This window comes from Mus caroli, chromosome 8 (assembly GCF_900094665.2).
Source record: "Mus caroli chromosome 8, CAROLI_EIJ_v1.1, whole genome shotgun sequence".
Classification (NCBI taxonomy): Eukaryota; Metazoa; Chordata; class Mammalia; order Rodentia; family Muridae; genus Mus; species Mus caroli.
The window spans coordinates 53,616,896-53,635,776 of NC_034577.1; the positions used below are offsets into that span (position 1 = coordinate 53,616,896).

Genomic DNA, 18,881 nt, shown 5'->3' on the forward strand with positions numbered 1-18,881 from the left:
AGTACTCAATTGTGTAAATATACCACATTTTCTGTATCCATTTTTCTGTTGAGGGACATCTGAATTCTTTCGAGCTTCTGGCTATTATAAATAAGGCTGCTATGAACATAGTGGAGCATGTGTTCTTATTGCCAGTTGGAACTTCTTCTGGGTATATGCCCAGGAGAGGTACTGCTGGATCTACCGGTAGTACTATGTCCAATTTTCTGAGGAACCTCCAGACTGACTTCCAGAGTGGTTGTACAAGCTTGCAATCCCACCAGCTGTGGAAGAGTGCTCCTCTTTCTCTTATATCTTCGTCAGCATCTGCTATCACCTGAATTTTTGACCTGAGCCATTCTGATTGGTATGAGGTGGAATTTCAGGGTTGTTTTGATTTGCATTTCCCTGATGATTAAGGATGCTGAACATTTCTTCAGGTGCTTGTAAGCCATTCTGTGTTCCTCAGTTGAGAATTCTTTGTTTAGCTCTGAAGCCCAGTTTTTTAATGGGGTTATTTGAATTTCTGTAGTCCAGCTTCTTGAGCTCTTTATATATATTGGATATTAGTCCCCTATCAGATTTAGGATTGGTAAAAATCCTTTCCCAATCTGTTGGTGGCCTATTTTGTCTTACTGACAGTAGCAATCTACAGATTCAATGAAATCCCCATCATAATTCCAACTCAATTATTCACTGAGATAGAAAGGACAATTTGCAAATTCATCTGGAATAATAAAAAAACCTAGGATAGCAAAAACTATTCTCAACAATAAAAGAACCAACTTTGTTTTTTAATGACTCACTAAATCCAGCTAGCATTGCCCCTATGTGCCCATGTGGGGCCCTCTAGTGGAGCATGGGAAACCTAGCTTCAATAATGAGTTTCCCTTCACCTGCCAATAGTTCCTCACCAAGGGGTAGAGTAGGGCCTGGAGAGATCATTTGTGCCTATATGATTTTACAAAGGTATTGTGTGGGTAACCACAGCTGCTATGAGTTCATGGATTCTACAGCCCCATCAATCCACAGCAGAGGCTAACCACCTCCCTATTTCTGCAACCCTTTAATACAGTTCCTCATAAAAGTATTTCTGTTGCTACTTCATAACTGTAATTCTGCTGTTATGAGTCAGAATGTAATATCTGTGTTTTCCAATGGTCTTAAGTGACCCCAGTGAAAGGGGGTCCCAACCCACATATTGGGAACTGCTGTTCTAGAAGACAGATGTCACTGCGCTTTTCCCGTTCTGACTCATTCTTTCCACTGCCTCTTCTATGATGTTCCCTGAACCTGTGACCTGTTGTTGTTGTAAGATTTATTTATTTATTTATTTATTTACTTACTTACTTACTTATTATATGTAAGTACACTGTAGCTGTCTTTAGACATCTCAGAAGAGGGCATCAGATCTCATTACAGATGGTTGTGAGTCATCATGTGGTTGCTGGGATTTGAACTCACGACCTTTGGAAGGGCAGTCGGCGCTCTTAACAGCTGAGCCATCTCTCCAGCCCCCTATTGTTGTTTTTAATTAACTGAGTTTTAATTAAAATTTTCATACAATTTTATTTATTTCTTCAAAACAGGGTTTTCTCTGTGTAGCTCTGGCTGTCCTAGAACTTGCTATGTAGATTAGGCTGGCCTCGAACTCACAGAACTTGGCCTGCCGAGTGCTGGGATTAAAGGCTCCACTATTATCCAGCTATAAAGTATATTTTGATGATGGTTTTCTCCTCACCACCTTCTTCACCTCCCTATCCATCCAGTTTTAGATGTTTCTCTCCCTCCCTCCCTCCCTCTCTTCCTCTCTCTCTTTCAAAAAACCAAGAAAACTTCTTTAATAAAGGTTCTGCTGTGTGAAGAAGTAGACAATTGAAGGATTTGTTTAACTTACATGTTCACTTGTTTTTTTTTCCATTGTTCTGTGAGGATTCTGCACTATCATCTTCTCTCACTGTTGATAATGAGACTTTTTTTTTGGATCACACTCCCCTTTAAGCAGCTGTTTCTCTTTTCTGATAATTTTTTTTTTTTTAAGATTTATTTATTTATTATTATATATAAGTACACTGTAGCTGTCTTCAGACATTCCAGAAGAGGGCACCAGATCTCGTTGCGGATGGTTGTGAGCCACCATGTGGTTGCTGGGATTTGAACTCTGGACCTTCGGAAGAGCAATCGGGTGCTCTTACCCACTGAGCCATCTCACCAGCCCCTTTTCTGATAATTCTTAGGACTGCTATTTTATCCCTGAGGCTCTGAGATGTAATCTGATTATCTTTCACTTGTCAAGTCTTGTTTTATTTTTTCATTGGCAGGATACCGGTTCTCACTGGTGTGTGGAGATCTCAGTAGAGGTGTTTACCTTCAGTTCTCGGGATATTCTCAACTGACGATCACCCTAAATACTGTTTCTCTAAATGCTTATCTTTCCAGGAAAACTGCTCTCACCTGAGAGTGTAGCCTGCGCATGTAATGCCTTCCTTCTGTCCTTCTGTTCTGTCCTCCCCTCATTTCTGCTGTGCTTCTCCAGGCTTCTTGATTTTCCAGCTCACTGATAGACTTAGCTCGCAGCTCAGCTAGTCAGTTTGTTTTTACTTCAAAACTTGTGTTTATATGTTTGTGAATTCTAACTTGTTTTCCCTTCCAGCATCTTTATTCCCTTCTCATTTTCCTGCTACAGTCTCATTCTTCGTGCATGACTCGCTGTATGTTACATTGTCTAGAATTCTCTTTTGCCAACGAAAATCCATTCCTTTCTAATCCATTTTAATCAAATTTTAAGGACACAGGCAGAACGCAGCCAGATTTTTTGGCAAACATAGAATCATTGCCTTCTAGCCCACTTCCTACTGAAGTCCTTATTCACTTCACCTCCTGACACTTCAGGAGCCTGGCCTTTCCTCTCTGAGTTTCTCCCAGCCTTCTGCTGTTCCATACTCCTGCCTGAATTTTTCAACTATCACTGTTGACAGCCTTCTGGGGCTTCTTGAACCCACAGCTACAACTTATTCATGTTCTTCTGATAACCTATTCTGAAAGCCTAGAAACAGCATGGCCAAGTTTATCAATGCAACCATCCCATCTCTGACACTAGTTTTCTGTATATTTTTCTGTCCATTGTAACCAAATACCTGATGAGATTAATTTTCAAGGAGGAGAGATAACACTTTGGCTTACTGTTTCAGATGACATACTATGTCCTGGTGAGAAAGGCTTGTGACAGCTGCTTATTAGATTTTGTCAACATGAAGCAGACAGTGAGCTGAGCAATGATTTTTTTTTTAAGGAGTATTACATTTTTCCAAGATAAATCTATTAATTCAAAACTCCTTCATTTTCTTAGTACCTAGGTGTATATGTATAAAACCACCTTAGAAATATGACTGTGAACGTTTGTAGGTTTCATTATGTTTGGATAGACCTATCATGTATTACTTGTAGAACAAGGCTATTTTTATGCAGTTTGGGAAGAGTAGGAATACAAAGATCAGGTGAGTATACTTTATCTTTATAATATTTTGTAATCAGGTGTTAGATAAGAATATGTATACTAGTGTATTAGGCAGAATTCTCCAGCAAAGTATATAGAAACATTATAGCGTATGCATCTATAAAAGAGAGGATGTAATATAGTTACAAAAGCCGAAACGTTTCTCTATGGAAGCTTGTAAGCTAGAGAAGCAGTGACACAGTAGGAACCAAAAACATCCAGACATAGGAGATTGCTAGTGTAGTCCCCATGCTCTTGCAGAGACCCGAGAGTCCCATGGAAAATTAACAGGTTCAAGTTCACAGACTGAGGAACCTGGAGTTTGATGCCCAAAACAAAAGAAGCAGGACATGCCTGCTTTAGAAGAAAGAGCCAGAGAAATCGATTGAATGCTTCCCCTTCCTTTTTTGGATGTCTTTTTAGAATTCTTGTGCTCATAATTTTAGACTTTATTGGGTACAATAGGAAGGAATAATCACGGGCTGAAAGTATGGCTCAGTGAAAGAGTGTTTGTCCAGCACGTGCAAACTCCTGGGTTCAATGACCTAGCAACACACACACACACACACACACACACACACACACACAGCATGTCCTGGTTGCAAGGACAGAGTAAAGGACCACATAGTGGCAACATTTTTCCATTCCCATCTGTTCTAATTTCATCGGTTGCTATAATAAAAGACCCCAATGAAAAGGAACCTTATTCTAGCTTATAATTCCAGGTTATATAGCTCATGACTGCATAAAAGTCACAGTGGCAAGAGCTTGAAGCAGCAAGTCACATCATAGCCACAGTCAAGAGCAGAAAGAGACGGAAATACACTCATGCTCATTTGCTTGCTGCTTAGCTCAATTCCTAGGCTCATAGAGATCAAGACTTCCTACCTGGGGATAATGTTGTCCACAGTGGGCTGGGTCTTCCCACATCAATTAACTTACCACAGTCCCATAAAGACATGCCCACAGGCCAACCCAATGTGGACAATATCTCATTGAGACTCTTCAGAGGTAACTAAGCTGTGTCATGCTAACAAGTAAAGTTAGCCATCACACTACTGAATTAACATAATTTATAAGCATATTGTGAAAAATAATAGTCTATATACATTGGGAGCCCTTGAGGTAATCACTTCTGAAAAGCTACATGCATACAGATACAATCACAGTGATAGGGTTGATTAAAATAGAATATTAAAAAGTACTCAGACGTAACAAGAGTAAAAACAGAAGAACAAAAATAGATAAAGCAATTATAAAATGATAAAACATAACTGATCCAGACATATCAAAATTATACTGTTAATAATGCCGTTAAAAGTGGTCATTTGGCAAGATTTTTTAAAAAGAAAAACAAATGAACCAAGTATATATTCACTACAAAATGTCTCACTCTCATTCAGGTACCTTAAAATAAAAGGATAGAACTAGAAGTACTATAGAAGCACTTATTAAAAAGAAATGAAACTGCATTGGTATCAGACTCTCTTCATAGACTGCAGTTGTTTGATAACAGAAGGCATGTGGGAAAGGCTCATATACTAAAGTACTTCAAGTGACCTCTGAGAATATATATGGCCCCTCCAAACTAAGAGGCATTTCCAGTTGATAGGGAGTATATTGGCTTAAATGAAAATGGCCCCATAGGCTCATAGGGAGTGGGCACTATTGGGAAGTGTGGGGTTTTTTTTTTTTTTGGAGTAGGTGTGTCATTGGTGGAAGAAGTGTGTCAATGTGGGTGGGCTTTGGGGTTTCAGAAGCCCACGCCTAGCCCAGCGGCTCTCTTTCTTCCTGCTGCCTGCTGATTCAGATGTAGAACTCACATATACCTCTCCAGCACCAAGTCTGCCTGTGTGCTTCATGCTTCTCAACATGGCAATAATGGACTAAACCTCTGAACCGTAAGCCAGCCCCAATGAAATGTTTTCCATTATAAGAGATGCCATGGCCATGTTGAAATTCTGACAGCAACAAAACCTTAACCAAGACTGTAGCAAGCAGCTGAGCATAAAGAAATTCATTCATTCACTGAGCATAAAGAAATTAATTTTCTCGCCAACATGAATGAGCCTGGGAGTAAAACCCTTTCCCAGTTAAGTTTTCAGATATGAATGTAGTACTACTGACCTTACTGCCTTGTGAGGGAGTACAATGAGACTAGCCAAATGGTCTAACTCTCAAAAACTATGAGCCAATAAATGTAAATTGTTAAAAGTTGCTAAATTGTGGCACATTATTATCTGAAAAAGAAAAGGAACAGGAAAGACTAAGCCATGCTGAACTGTGCTGCTGATGGAGTCTGAGGGAAGAGCAGACTTGGCTCAGTTGTACACACTGATGTGCTCTCCATACTCCAGTGAGTAACAGCAAACCCTTAGACACACAGACAACCCTAATTAAGCCCACACACAAAGGTCTTTTAAGAAAAGGAAATTAACAACAACAATACAACAACAACCACAAAACCCAAAAACTTGGGACATGGTGGGAGTTTTTCTGTAACTTGCCCACATGCATATATATGTATTAAAATTCATAAAACTGGAAAAGAAAAAATAAAGTCATTCTTATTTCCTGGTAATTTACAAAGCAAATGTCAATTATCAAAGTGCTGGGGCTGGGGAGACGGCTCAGCAGTTAAGGGTGCTTGTTGCTCTTGATGAAGACTACACATTGGTTCTCAGAGTCAGGGGCCTCACAGTCACTGGTAGCTCTAGCACTTGTGGATCCAGTGCCCTCACTGGACTCCATAGGCACTGACATGTATCAGGACATAAGCCCACAGACATGCATGAGTGAAAATAAAGTATATGACACTTATAAGAAAGCACAAGAGAAATGAAATGCCAAAGCAGTCTGGAGAAATGAATGTGCAGAATGGAGCAAGGCCAGGGTCAGAATGCTAGGGAATAGGCTGACTTACACATACATGACACACAGCTGTGGGTAGAATTCCCAGGGAGATTATTCTATAATACATATAGTAAGAAACAACTAAGGATTTAGTCCCAAAGAAGATTAGCATGTAAAGACTGAGAAAAAATAACTACATAAAAGAACATGCTAAGAGACTGTAAGCAGAGAAGTACAGCATAAACTGCAGAAGATAAGAAAGAAATTTTATAGCTCATGTTCAGATGTCATAGAAAGATCAAGTAAGATGAGGATCACAAAGCTCTGTTTGGGCTGGCGATATAGCTCAATGATTATTATTTAGCTCATGGGAAGTCCTCGGCTCACACCACAAAAGGAATCAAATAGAAACAACAAAGCAGCATAAGTTTGAGAGGATGGGTACAGTGACTTCTTTCAATATGCTGATGCGGTGACAACTGTTTACAGCTGAAATAACAGATAAGGAACTGAAAACAAATGAACTTCATTCACGTTTCAAGGGTCTGGCTACGTTGTAGAGTTAATGATGAGAGAAACAGAAATGTAATTAGAGGTTTTAGGAAAGTATGATTAAAGAAGGTCTGTTAAGAAGGGATAGTGCATAATTATTATGATAAGGACCCCAAATTATGACAGAATGCCATCAAAGATAACAAAATGCTCAAAGTGCAAATCGTAAATGTTTCAAGCATAATTTTCACAGCTTTGATTCTCTCCAGTGCTGTTTGAAGGTATAATCACAGATAACAACTTAGGTACACATAAGGAGACATGTCAACACAGAAAATAGGCTCCACAAAGAAGATGGGCAGTCAATTATATGGGCATGTGTCTAATTAGTAAACTGAATGACCATATTATATCCCCAGAAACAACTCAAGGGGCTCTCTCCAGAGGAATGGATATTCAAATTGTGGTATAGCCACACAAAGAATGTAACTCAGGAATAAAAAGAACTAATATGGTTAGATGTGGTGGGATATACCCTGAATGCCAGCACTTGGGAGGCAAAGGCAGGCAGATCTCTGTGAGTTAGTGGCCAGTTTGATCTAAATAGTGAGTCATATAAAACTACATACTATATGATTCATAATTTTCAATGTCTACAAAAAGTGCCAGAACTGTAAGGAATGGGAGCAGATCACTGGGGGGGGGGGAGTGATCAACTTTGGAGGGGCAAAAGAAAACTGGGGAAATGGTAGAAATGTTTGGTAACACGATAAAGCAGTGTACACATGATTATATGCATATGTCAATTACTCAATAGGGCATACTTAGCACTGGTGAATTTTATTATGATATAAATTATACCATAAGTCAACCTAAAAAGAAACTCTTGTGTGGAAAGCTGAGTAATATGTTCTTATATGAAATCCTCACTAAAGCCAGTACTTACAAGCAAGTAGCTCCTCTGAAGGTAGGGAAAATGCTCTGTGTGACAAGACATGGTAGCCACATGCCATTATATATGTATGTAGACCTACCAAATGGACAACACAAGAGTGAACCTTAACATTAACCATACGCTTTGGATGGTTATAACGTGTCAATGTGGGCTTCTTGATTCTAACAAATGTACAGCCTGGTACAGAATGTTGGTAATGCAGAAGGCTCTGCACATATTTGGTGGCAGAATATGACTGGAAATCTCCATGAAGGTCTATTTTCCTGGGAGCTTAAAGCTGAAATATAAATAGTCTCAATCTGGTGAGATGAGTCTTCAAAGATGCTTGCTCTTCAAGCTTGACAACCTGAGTTAAATTCCTGAACTAGGTAAGGGTAGAAATGAGAGAATGGAGTACACTAAGTTGTTCTCTGACCTACAAATATACACGCACACATTTAAAATTTAAAATTAGCCAGGCAGTGGTGGCGCATGCCTTTAATTTAACCCCAGCACTTGGGAGGCAGAGGCAGGTGGATTTCTGAGTTCAAGGCCAGCCTGGTCTACAGAATGAGTTCCAGGACAGCCAGGGCTACACAGAGAAACCCTGTCTTAAAAAAACAAAACAAACAAACAAAAACAAACCAAAAACCAAACCAAACCAAACCAAACAAACAATAAAAACCCCAGTACTTTATAAAATTTTAAAATAAAATTTAAAAAATTAAAAAATAAAGTATATACAATTGCACCTTTACCACAGTTTAAGGTGGTAAAGAATTCTAGGTGGTAAGAATTTTCTCTTAGTTTAAGAACTAAGAGAAAAGGAACATTTTCCAAAATTATTGTTCCCTTCCATCCAATTTTCTAAGCTTCTTATATCTTTTCTGTCTAAAATTCCTGTTTATTTACTTATATACTCTCAACCTTGAAGAAATTTTTTTAAAAATTCATTATAAAGAACTTGTAAATAAAAAACATCACTTAGCAAAATTAAGTAGACTAAAAGTCTGTCAGACTCAAACACAGAGCCAGAGAGAACCAATTCCTTTAGCAATGTTTTATTAATTGGTAGTATTTTAATGAAACAGTCCCATGTTCTGTAGACAGGGAACCTAGTTCTGAGCAGGACCCTTCTCTCCTGGCTTCCCAGGTAGCTTGAATCACAGGTGTGGTAAATTCTCTCCATCTTACTTTGTACTAAGATATCTTAAGTTTGTCTTTATTGAATGGTCTCATTTGTAAATCCAGTATCTATATTGGGCTGAGAGTTTGCTTATTTGAGAAATTGTGATTCAACTACTTTTTATTCTTTGTAGTTTTTAATGATACTTAATCTCCTTTTGAAGATTTTCTTCTGTAGTTAATATTTCTCTGGATGCTTTTAGTTTTACTTTTAGTTCTTAGTTTTCAGCAATATAATTAGGTTTTCTCTGGATGTGGGTGGGCTTTTAGGCTCAAGCCACTTTATTATTTTGATATCTGCAATTCTGAAGTATCGACATATAATACATTATTTGTTTTATTCATAGATGGTTTTGCATTAAATTCAGGTGGTTTTCCAATATTATTACCATTATTTCATTTTTAAAAACTTTAATCTTTGTCAAGATCTTCAGTTTCATGTGTCAGTGTTTTGTTTTTGAGGGTAGAGGTTGGATTTTGGTTGGATGGTTGGTTGGTTTTGTTTGAGGGCAGGGTTTGAGATTAAATCCAGGATTTTGAACATACAGGATGAGCACTCTACCATCATGCTGTATCTCCAGTCCTATCGTGGATCTGAAATAGTCACATTATATTGTCAGGTGTTTAGAACATTGAACTTCTGACAGATAACAGTAGAGACCTGGATGTGACTGTACAGAGATGGAGTTAGGGATGGAGGGCTCCCAGGAGACTACTTGTACAGTAGTCACTAATGCACATTCGTAGCGTCGTTCATTCATATGCTTTAATGGTGTGACAGTTTTCACTTCTCAGAACTGCTGAGTTGAATGTGTGTATACTAGAGTACAGTAAGTGATACTACTTATTATAACCTGGATTCTTCAGGAAATATCAACATCAGAGATTTAAAGTTGTACCTAATAAATATTTTCCATTAATACTGATACCATGATAGGTTTAAATCATTTGAAAATGTAAATATATTTACACTCTCACCTTTTGTTTTATTTATTTGTGTATGTGTGAATGTAAGCTTGTACACGGAGATCAGAGGACAACTTGGAGTAGTTGGTTTTTACCTGCTATGTATGTTGTTGAGGCAGGACTTCTCTTGTCTTTGTTCTCTATAATTAAACACTAAGTTTCTATAAGAGCAGATAAGTGTATCCAATAATAACACTGCATTTTTATAGTCCTGAGTTTGCAGGTTTCAGGCATTATTGGTGTTAGGGGAAGTGACAACATGACAGTGCAGAGTACACGTGTGTATTCAGAACCAAGGTTTCAGGAACGTTGTATGATAGGATGTAATGAGCACTGCAAGAACACTTCAGGTTCTTGTACATGGGATTCTCAGTTAAGTGTTAGCCATGTGGGCTAGAAAATACTGTGAAAGGGAGTGTCTAACCATTTAACTTATCTGGGCCCATTATCATCTACAATTTCTAACACTTGAAAGTGTGCAATCTACCTTACAAAACAAATTACAGGGAAATCCCATAGTCTCAAAATTTTGTATTGGGCTGTATTTTTAACTGTCTTACTTTCCTGTAACTCTATGGATAACTGTGTATCTTGTAAAAATTGGCCCACATAAACAATGATATATGGTAGGTTAGAGGGAACCCCAACTTCATATGGTACTACTACAGAAACTGAGACATGTCTTAGTTAAGAGTTTCATTGCTGTGGAGAGACCCCATAACCAAGGCAACTCTTATAAAGGTCAACATTTAATTGCTTACAGGTCCAGAGGTTCAGTCCATTATCATATAGTGGAAAGCATAGTAGTGTCTGGTTAGGCATGGCACTGGAAGAGCCAAGAGTTCTACATCTTATTCTGAAGGCTTCTAGACTGACTTCCAGAAAGCCAGGAAGAAGGTGTCAAAGCCCACCCCCACAGTGACACACTTCTTCCAACAAGGCCACACCTCCTCCAACAAAGCCACACCTCCTCATAGTGTCACTCCCTAGGCCAAGCATAGTCAAACCACCACAAGGTAGAAGGATCATTTAAACCTAGAAATTCTCAAAGTCAGCCTTGGCAATATAGAAAGACCCTGTCTTCAAAAGCAACAACAACAAATATCCCTCAGTCATATAGCATTTTTCTCTTAAACTGCAAATTTAGAATTTATTAAACTGACATTTGAGTAACTTCTTAAGTGCAACAAAACTACCTCAACCATTTTCTGAACTTGACTTTACTATTCTTTTTGCAGTATGATCTTATTCTTAGTCCAGATGTTGATTATGACCAATGACCACAGTCAAAACCCTAGAATTTGCCTTTGCCTTTCTTTGTACTACCATATGCATATGAACCAAATGCCAGTGTTACTAGCTCTCTTTCCTCATTAACTATCATTGAGCCCTTTACTTCCTGTCTTACCTTAGGCATTTCTTCTTTTGACTCTTAAGTCTTCAAAGTAGTTTCCTAACTTATACTCCCTCTAGTCTCACGTGGATCTGTCATTTAGTCCTGTGTATGTGTGTAGTAAACAGGTGCTTTAGCACAGGGCTCCATCACCTACCCACACATCACTCCTTATGTGCTCTGCTCCTGGGTATGCCCTGTAGTGCAAATGATGTGCTCAGGCACAAACTGCATCATTTAGTGAATTTGAGGAGGGACTGGAAATATAATTGTAAGTGACAAAAAAACAATTGTAGAAAAGTTCATTTCTATGAAAACATGCTGTATGCATTCATATATATGTATAAAAGGATATGTGGGAGATAATTTCTTTAAAGTTAAGGTTCTCAAATGCTAGCTTTATAATGTTTAATGTTTTTTTTTATTTTTAAAGTTTCCCCATAGTAAACCTCCTGTATTTATGAGAAATATATATACATACATATATATACATTATATATGTGAAGTAGATTCAATCAAAAGTAATTTTTAGAGAAAAAAAATTTTCATGATCAAAAGACTCCATTTGAATCATTTCTGATACTACTAGTGACCTTAGGGGGAAAAATTTAATTATACTTGAATTAGAAAGCAGATTTATAGAGGGTTAAGAAAACTGATTGACACCAGGAAATGGAGATAATCACTACATTTACCACACACAGACAATAATAGATGGAAAAGTTAACCACAAACGCTTTATGTTGGAAGAAACTTTAAACATGGTTGTAGAGAGTAGAAAATTGGGTCATCTGAGAGTTTTGCTGAAGCATGTCGATAATTTCCAGTAAGACAATTCCATGTTAACAATGAATTCAATAACAAGAATGTATTTGAAAATGAGGCAGTTTGTACCTAAGTTTGTCATTTGCACTACAGGGCATACCCAAGAGCAGAGTTTGATTTAGGTCTAAGAGCTAATGTACAGCATATTTTTGGGAGCCAGAGNTTGATTGTGTGTATGGAATGTAGTATACACATAGACATCTAGAGGTAGATTGGATTTTTTTTACTAATTATTTTATTTGTCTACATTTCAAATGTCCCTCTTCCAGGTCTCTGATCCATGAGTCCCCCACCCCATCTCCCTCCTCTTTGCCTCTAAGAGGGTGCTCCCCCAAACATCCACCCATTCCCACTTCACCCCTCTAGCATCCCCTTTCTCTGGGGCATCAAGCCTCAACAAGACCAAGCGCATCCCCTCCTACTGAAGCCAGACACGGCAGTCCTCTGTTAAATATGTAGCAGGGGATATGTACCATCGTGCGTCCTCTTTGGTTAGTTGCTTAGTCCCTGGGAGCTCTGAGGGCTCTGATTAGTTGATATTGTTGTTCTTCCTTTAGGGTTGCAATCCCCTTCAGCTACTTCTTTCCCTAACTCTTCCATTGGGGTCCCCAGGCTCAGTCCAATGGTTGGATATAAGTATCTGCATCTGTCTGCCAGGTAGGAGCTAGCAGATCCTCTCAGAGGACAGCCATACCAGCTCCTGTCTGCAAGCACATCTCAGCATCTGCAATAGTGTCAGGCTTGGTGTCTGCACCTGGGATGGATCCCAAGATGGGGTGGTCTCTGGATGGATGGCCTTTCCTTCAGTGTCTGCTCTAGATTTTATCCCTGCATTTCCTTTAGACAGCAACAGTTCTGGGTTAAAATTTTTGAGATGGGTAGGTGGCCCTATCCCTCAAGTGGGGGCCATGTCTATCTATTGGAGGTGGTCTCTTCAAGTTCTGTTTCCCCATTGTTCAATAGTGGTGGGATTGGATCTTTTTTTAAAAGCATATATATATATATATATATATAATATATACACATATATAAACATAAACTTTGGATTTTAACAAGGAAAACACTCTTAAAGACCTCTTTAATGACTAAAAACATTTGCAGTCTCTGTACTTAAGTAATTATACTTGGAGTTGAATGACTTCACTGAATTTACATGCCAACATGGCCATAGGAAGTGCCAGAACTTCCTTAGTGTGGTATCTAGAAATGGCCAGCATATATCTAAAAGAAGTAAGTGGCATGTGGATATGCCTAGATAGCAGGGCAATGTAGCCCCACTCATTCTTTAAACTTAGCACATTAAATGACAAACAGGGACTCCTGCAAAACCTGGCATCTCTGTATGGAGGCAGGCCCAGCTCTTCAAGAGGAGGGAAGCCAAGGAACAATGAGGAAGAGGTATGCTTTCCGCATGCTCAGCACCTCCGCCACGCAGCCATTTTTAAGTTTATCGCCTTCTTTTCTTGCATGGTTTAAATGCTTAACAATTATTTTAAGACTTTGTAAGTCTATAGGGACCTGTTACTATATTTTGACTGACATGCTGTGTCATAATTTTGCCCCATAACTGTTACTCAGTCTTCTGAGTTTCAATTTCTTTTCTTTTGATATAATTTAAAAATTTGTAATTATAACATATTTCTTTCTTTGCAGAAATAAATTCCTTTAAATACTTGAAAGCTAATATTTTCATTTTCATTAACCAATTTTCAGAACTTTTGTTTAATGTGTTAAGATTAACACTTTTCCATAAATTAAGTTTTGATTTTTTTTTTAGCTGTGAAAATGTTCATAGTTTTCCTTTTAAGTTAATGTTTATTTGTTTTTATTGTTCCTATTTTAGGTTTATTTGGCAAGACTAAGGCAAATAAGACTACAAAATTTTAATGAGCGCCAACAGATTAAAGCCAAACTTCGTGGTGAGAATGTAGGTAAAAATCAATTTTTCAAAAAATAAATTGAATAATAGATTAAGTTTAAACATGCTACGTCCATGATAATAAATGTTAAATCTGTTAAAATTAAGGTCAAAGACCAGAAGAGCGTGTGTAGGGATGAGGTAAATCTTAAGTGCATGATTTCAAATTGCTAAGATTACTTGTTCCATAGAGCTGTGCAGAGAGTAGACCTGCTGTGTGGGAAAGGGGCAGGGAGCACTCGACAGTGGTCTCCTTTGTCTTGTGCTGTGGAGGGCTCAGGTGCAGCTCTCAGAGAAAGATGGCAGTGCTGAGTGGTTTCATCTCACGTGGAGTAAGCTCAGTCAGAGGTGACACTGAACCTGGCTGCTGTTGACTAAGTGCTGTGCTTGTTGACAATTGTTCTAGAAAGAAGCTGATGGTACCAAAGGACAAGAAGCAACTGAAGAGACTGACATGAGGCTCAAAAAGATGGAGTCACTTAAGGTATAAACAATGTAACTTCTTAAGAAAATGAAAGCCGAGGGAGGAAAGTTTGTTCCTATGAGTTTTATATATTTGAATCATTTTCTTCTCTTTGACTTTTAATTTTCCCTTTATAAGTCACCTTACGATTACTAGAAAATAGCATTTTTCTTCTTTATACAACATTTATGAAGAGTAATTAGGTGAAATTATGATGTGAATATATAAAATTGTGACACATCTAATTCTGTTAAAGTGGATACTCATGTAATCCCAGCATTTAGTAGGCTGAGGCAAGAGGATTGCCCTGAATTCAAGGCCAGGCTGGTGTGTGTGTGTGTGTGTGTGTGTGTGTGTGTGTGTGTGTGTGTGTGTTATAATCAAGACACTGTCTCAAAAGAGTAGCCATAAAAATGAAATATACAGTATACAGGTATCTGTTTTTCGAAAGATGATTGGAGCTATGCATAAACATTTACATTTTAATTTCCATTCTATCTCATTGGACGTATTTTCACTTACCAAATATCAATTGTTCTCATATTATCCGAGGTGAGAAGGATACATAGCATATATTTTTATTCTGGAACCACACACACACACTTGCATGCTGGCTACAGAGTGACTGTCATTTTAGACCCAGGTTGTAGGATGATGACCATAGGTTAGCTTTCTGCTAACTAATTGTGTTGATGATTTTCATTTTCAGGCCCAAACAAATGCACGTGCTGCTGTACTAAAAGAACAGCTGGAGCGAAAAAGAAAGGAAGCTTATGAAAGAGAAAAGAAAGTATGGGAAGAACATGTAAGATTCTTGTACTTAATTAAGCCTTGTTGAATTCATGTTCTTGGACTCTTACTGAGGAAACAGTCAGGTTTGCAGTTTGTAAATTTTGTAGCACTGAGAATCAAATCCAGGGCCTTGCATAAACCGTATCAGGGCAAGTCAGTGTAAAACTCTGTACTTGTGTGTGTGTGTGTGTCATAAGTGTGTTTTTTTAAATCTTTCTCATAGCTTCTTACCGTCATGTTCAGCTACGCTATCGCAATCACAAGTATGAGGACCACTGTTCTTGCGTATTTTTAAATTAACCTTACATAGTCCATTCTAACATCCTTCATAGTCCATGAAGGTAGGTAAATAACGATGTATCTATCAAACAGGGTGAGCATACATGTAGTCCAGTTGAGCCTTAATTTTTTGTTAACTAATTTAGTTACTTTTCATCCGACCACAGTTTCCTGGTCCTCCCCTCCTCCCAGTCCTTGCCCCTCATCCATCCCCCTCCCCCATCCACTTCTCTGTTTCTCTTCAGAAAAGGAGAGCTTTCCCATGGATCTCAAGTAGCCCTGACATATCAAGTTGCTATAAGACTAAGAAGACCTTCTTCTATTGAGGTTAGACTAGGCAGCCCAGTAGGAGGAAAGGCTCCCAAAAGCAGGCAACAGAGTCAGAGACAGCCCCTGCTCCCACTGTTAGGAGTGCCACATGAAGATCAAGCTGCACAACTGTAACATGTGTGCAGAGGGCCTAGGTCAGTCCCATGCATACTCCCTGGTTGACAGCTCTGTCTCTTCTGTGAGCCCCTGCGGGCCCACGTTAGTTGTTTCTGTGGGTTTTCTCGTAGTGTCCTTGACCCCTCTGTCAGTCTTATTTTTAAAAATGCTGAGTTCAGGCAAAAAATCTCAATGGGACATCAAATTATTTGATCCTTGTTGACATGGATTTCAGTGTTTGGTTCCTCGAAGTCTTACTCACAGGGTCAGCTACTCCTTATTTGCTTCCATCAGTATGCACACACAGACCCACTTTGGCAGCAGGCCTCTACTTTCTTGCTTTGTTACTTATTTTACCTTAAGGTAGCCTAGAGTGAATGTTTGTGTCTCAGTTCATTCTGTGATTGGCTTAGCACATTTATCAAATGTTGTTGTTTTCTCTAGCCATGTAGGCTCTACAGCTCAAGTTCATATAAATCAGAAAACCCAAAAGAGGATTACCTTTGTCATGGTGATGATAAGAAACAAGTGGATACAGTTGTTGGGAATTTTGTGATTCAGCTTATTTCAAAGCTGTATCTAGAGAATTGTCCAGGAAACATTTGTTTATTGAATATAGCCTGATACAGGGAGGGAAAGTGTATCTGGATTGGGATGACTGCCAGCTAGTAGTCTGAAGTAGCTGTTTAAAGAAAGATCCTTGGGTGCTATTGAACTGTGTATGAAATTATTCTATGTTTAGAATATGAAGTCAGGCCCTTTTGATATGGTCCTGACATACTTACCCCTCTTTATTAATCCACATATACAGATGAATTGATACTGTTCTGTGACTTAAGATTTGATAAAGCTTCTTACATTAAAGATGGCCCCATTTTTGGTTACCTTTTTTACTTTTGTCACTTGGTGGCACTGCTGATTAAGTTTCAGCACTTAGTCACACTGAAATCTGAACTAGAATATCTTACAGTGATAACTGAAAACCTTTGGAGAGATGTGACAATGTGAAGCTGCTTCCATAGGATTACTATGAAACCTGTCTTGTAAGAACCAGGCACAGAGCTCCGCAGTCCAGGGCCTGTCTGCTGGCTTACTTAGGATCTCCATTGCTGGGAAGACACCATGGCCAAGGCAGCTCTTATAAGGACAGCATTTAATTGGGGCTGGCTTACAGGTTCAGAGGTTCAGTCCATTATCACCAAGGCAGGAAGCATGGCACTGTTCAGGCAGGCAAGGCACTGGAGGAGCTGAGAACTCTACATCTTGTTCTGAAGGGAAGTACAAGGAGACTGACTTCTAGGCATCTAAGAGGTCTCAAAGTCCACCCTTACAGGGTCATGCTTCCTCCAACAAGGCCACACCTCCTAATAACCTCCTAATAGTACCACTCACTCCCTGGGCCAAGCATAGTAAACCACCACATGCACCACATTTTGGATCCAATTCCTAGTACTGAGAATAAGAGGAGGAGGAGGGAGCAAGGGAGGAAAGGAAAGAAAGGAAAGGAAAGGAAAGGAAAGGAAAGGAAAGGAAAGGAAAGGAAAGGAAAGGAAAGTTTCTTGTCTATAATATGGTGCTGCATGCCTGTGTGCCCAGCATTTAGGAGGCTGAAACAGGAGTCTTATGCTGGGCCATGTGTCATGAGTTGGAAGCCAGCCTGGGCAGCATGTACTTAGACACACATACTCACACTCATATATACAAATCTGACTTAGAAGACTTTTCAAGTTAATGCTTTAGTCTTGTTGAAAATTTTTATATTTAAAACTAGATGTGTTTTATAAACTATGCTTAGAAGGAAGTATAAATATTCTACATTTAGCCATGTAATCAATTTTATTTTTAAAATTGGCATGCTTGGTTTTAAGATTTCATGGGTTTTATCTTCTATAAACCTTTGTGGGTTTTTAAATACCTATTTTATTTTGAGAATTTCATGTATGAGTACTGTATTTACATGATTTTCACACTACAGTCTCCATCTTCCAACTTTACCTGTTTCCCCTGGTACACATGCCCTATCACACTCATAACCTCTTCTTCTTTCATTATCATTATTTCTCCCTGTCTGTCTGTCTGTCTGTCTCATACTACTGAGCCCATTTAGTGTTGTTCATTGTGTATGTTGACTTTGTTGTTTTCTGGTTTTTGTTACTTTCGTATTTGATAGCTTTCTGAATTAAGGGGTCAGTGTAATATCTTCTGCTTTGATAGTTAAGGTACTTCTATATCTTGTGTCACATTATTTTAAAAGAATGTGAATTTTTTCTATTCCTTTTTTATTTATTCATTCACTTTACAACTTGATCACTGCCCGCTCTGCTGGTCCCCACTCCCAGTCTTTTCCCCCATCTCGCCTTCCCCTTCTCCTCTGAGAGGGTACAGAGTCCCCCTGGGTATCCCTCACCCTGCCACATCAAGTCTCTTCAGGGGTAGGCATATTCTCTCCCACTGAGGCCAGACAAGGCAGCCCAACTAGAATGTATCCCATGTAGAGGCAACAGCTTTTGGGCTAGCCCCCACTCCAATTGTTTGGGACCAAAAGACAGACAAATTAACAAAATCAGAAATGAAAAGAGAGACATAGCAACAAGTAAGGAAATTCAAGAATCTTAAGATCTTCCTTCAAAAGCAAGTGCTCCACAAAAGTGAAAAATTAAAATCTTAATGAAATGGATGGTTTTCTAGACAGATACCACTTACCAAAGTTAAATTAAGATCAACTAAACAATTTAGTCAGCGCTGTAACCCCTAAGGAAATAAAAGTGGTCATTAAGTCTTTCAACTGCCGGGCGTGGTGGCGCATGCCTTTAATCCCAGCACTCAGGAGGCAGAGGCAGGCGGATTTCTGAGTTCGAGGCCAGCCTGGTCTACAAAGTG

The 18,881-nt window shown here is 38.8% G+C and overlaps 1 protein-coding gene across 10 annotated transcripts in view; it reads left to right on the forward strand.

Moving 5' to 3' along the window:
• Window positions 1-18,881, forward strand: part of Nek1 (NIMA related kinase 1) — a 134,614-nt gene that overhangs the window by 68,663 nt on the left and 47,070 nt on the right. For 6 of the 10 annotated variants that reach the window (XM_029480465.1, XM_021169624.2, XM_029480467.1 and 3 more), the window contains 4 exons: window positions 13,438-13,521; window positions 13,967-14,050; window positions 14,448-14,525; window positions 15,214-15,309. In XM_029480465.1, the coding sequence (XP_029336325.1) occupies window positions 13,438-13,521; window positions 13,967-14,050; window positions 14,448-14,525; window positions 15,214-15,309 (342 nt within the window). The remainder of the gene's footprint in view (window positions 1-13,437; window positions 13,522-13,966; window positions 14,051-14,447; window positions 14,526-15,213; window positions 15,310-18,881) is intronic. The other 4 variants (XM_029480470.1, XM_029480473.1, XM_029480468.1 and 1 more) reach the window with 1 other exon arrangement.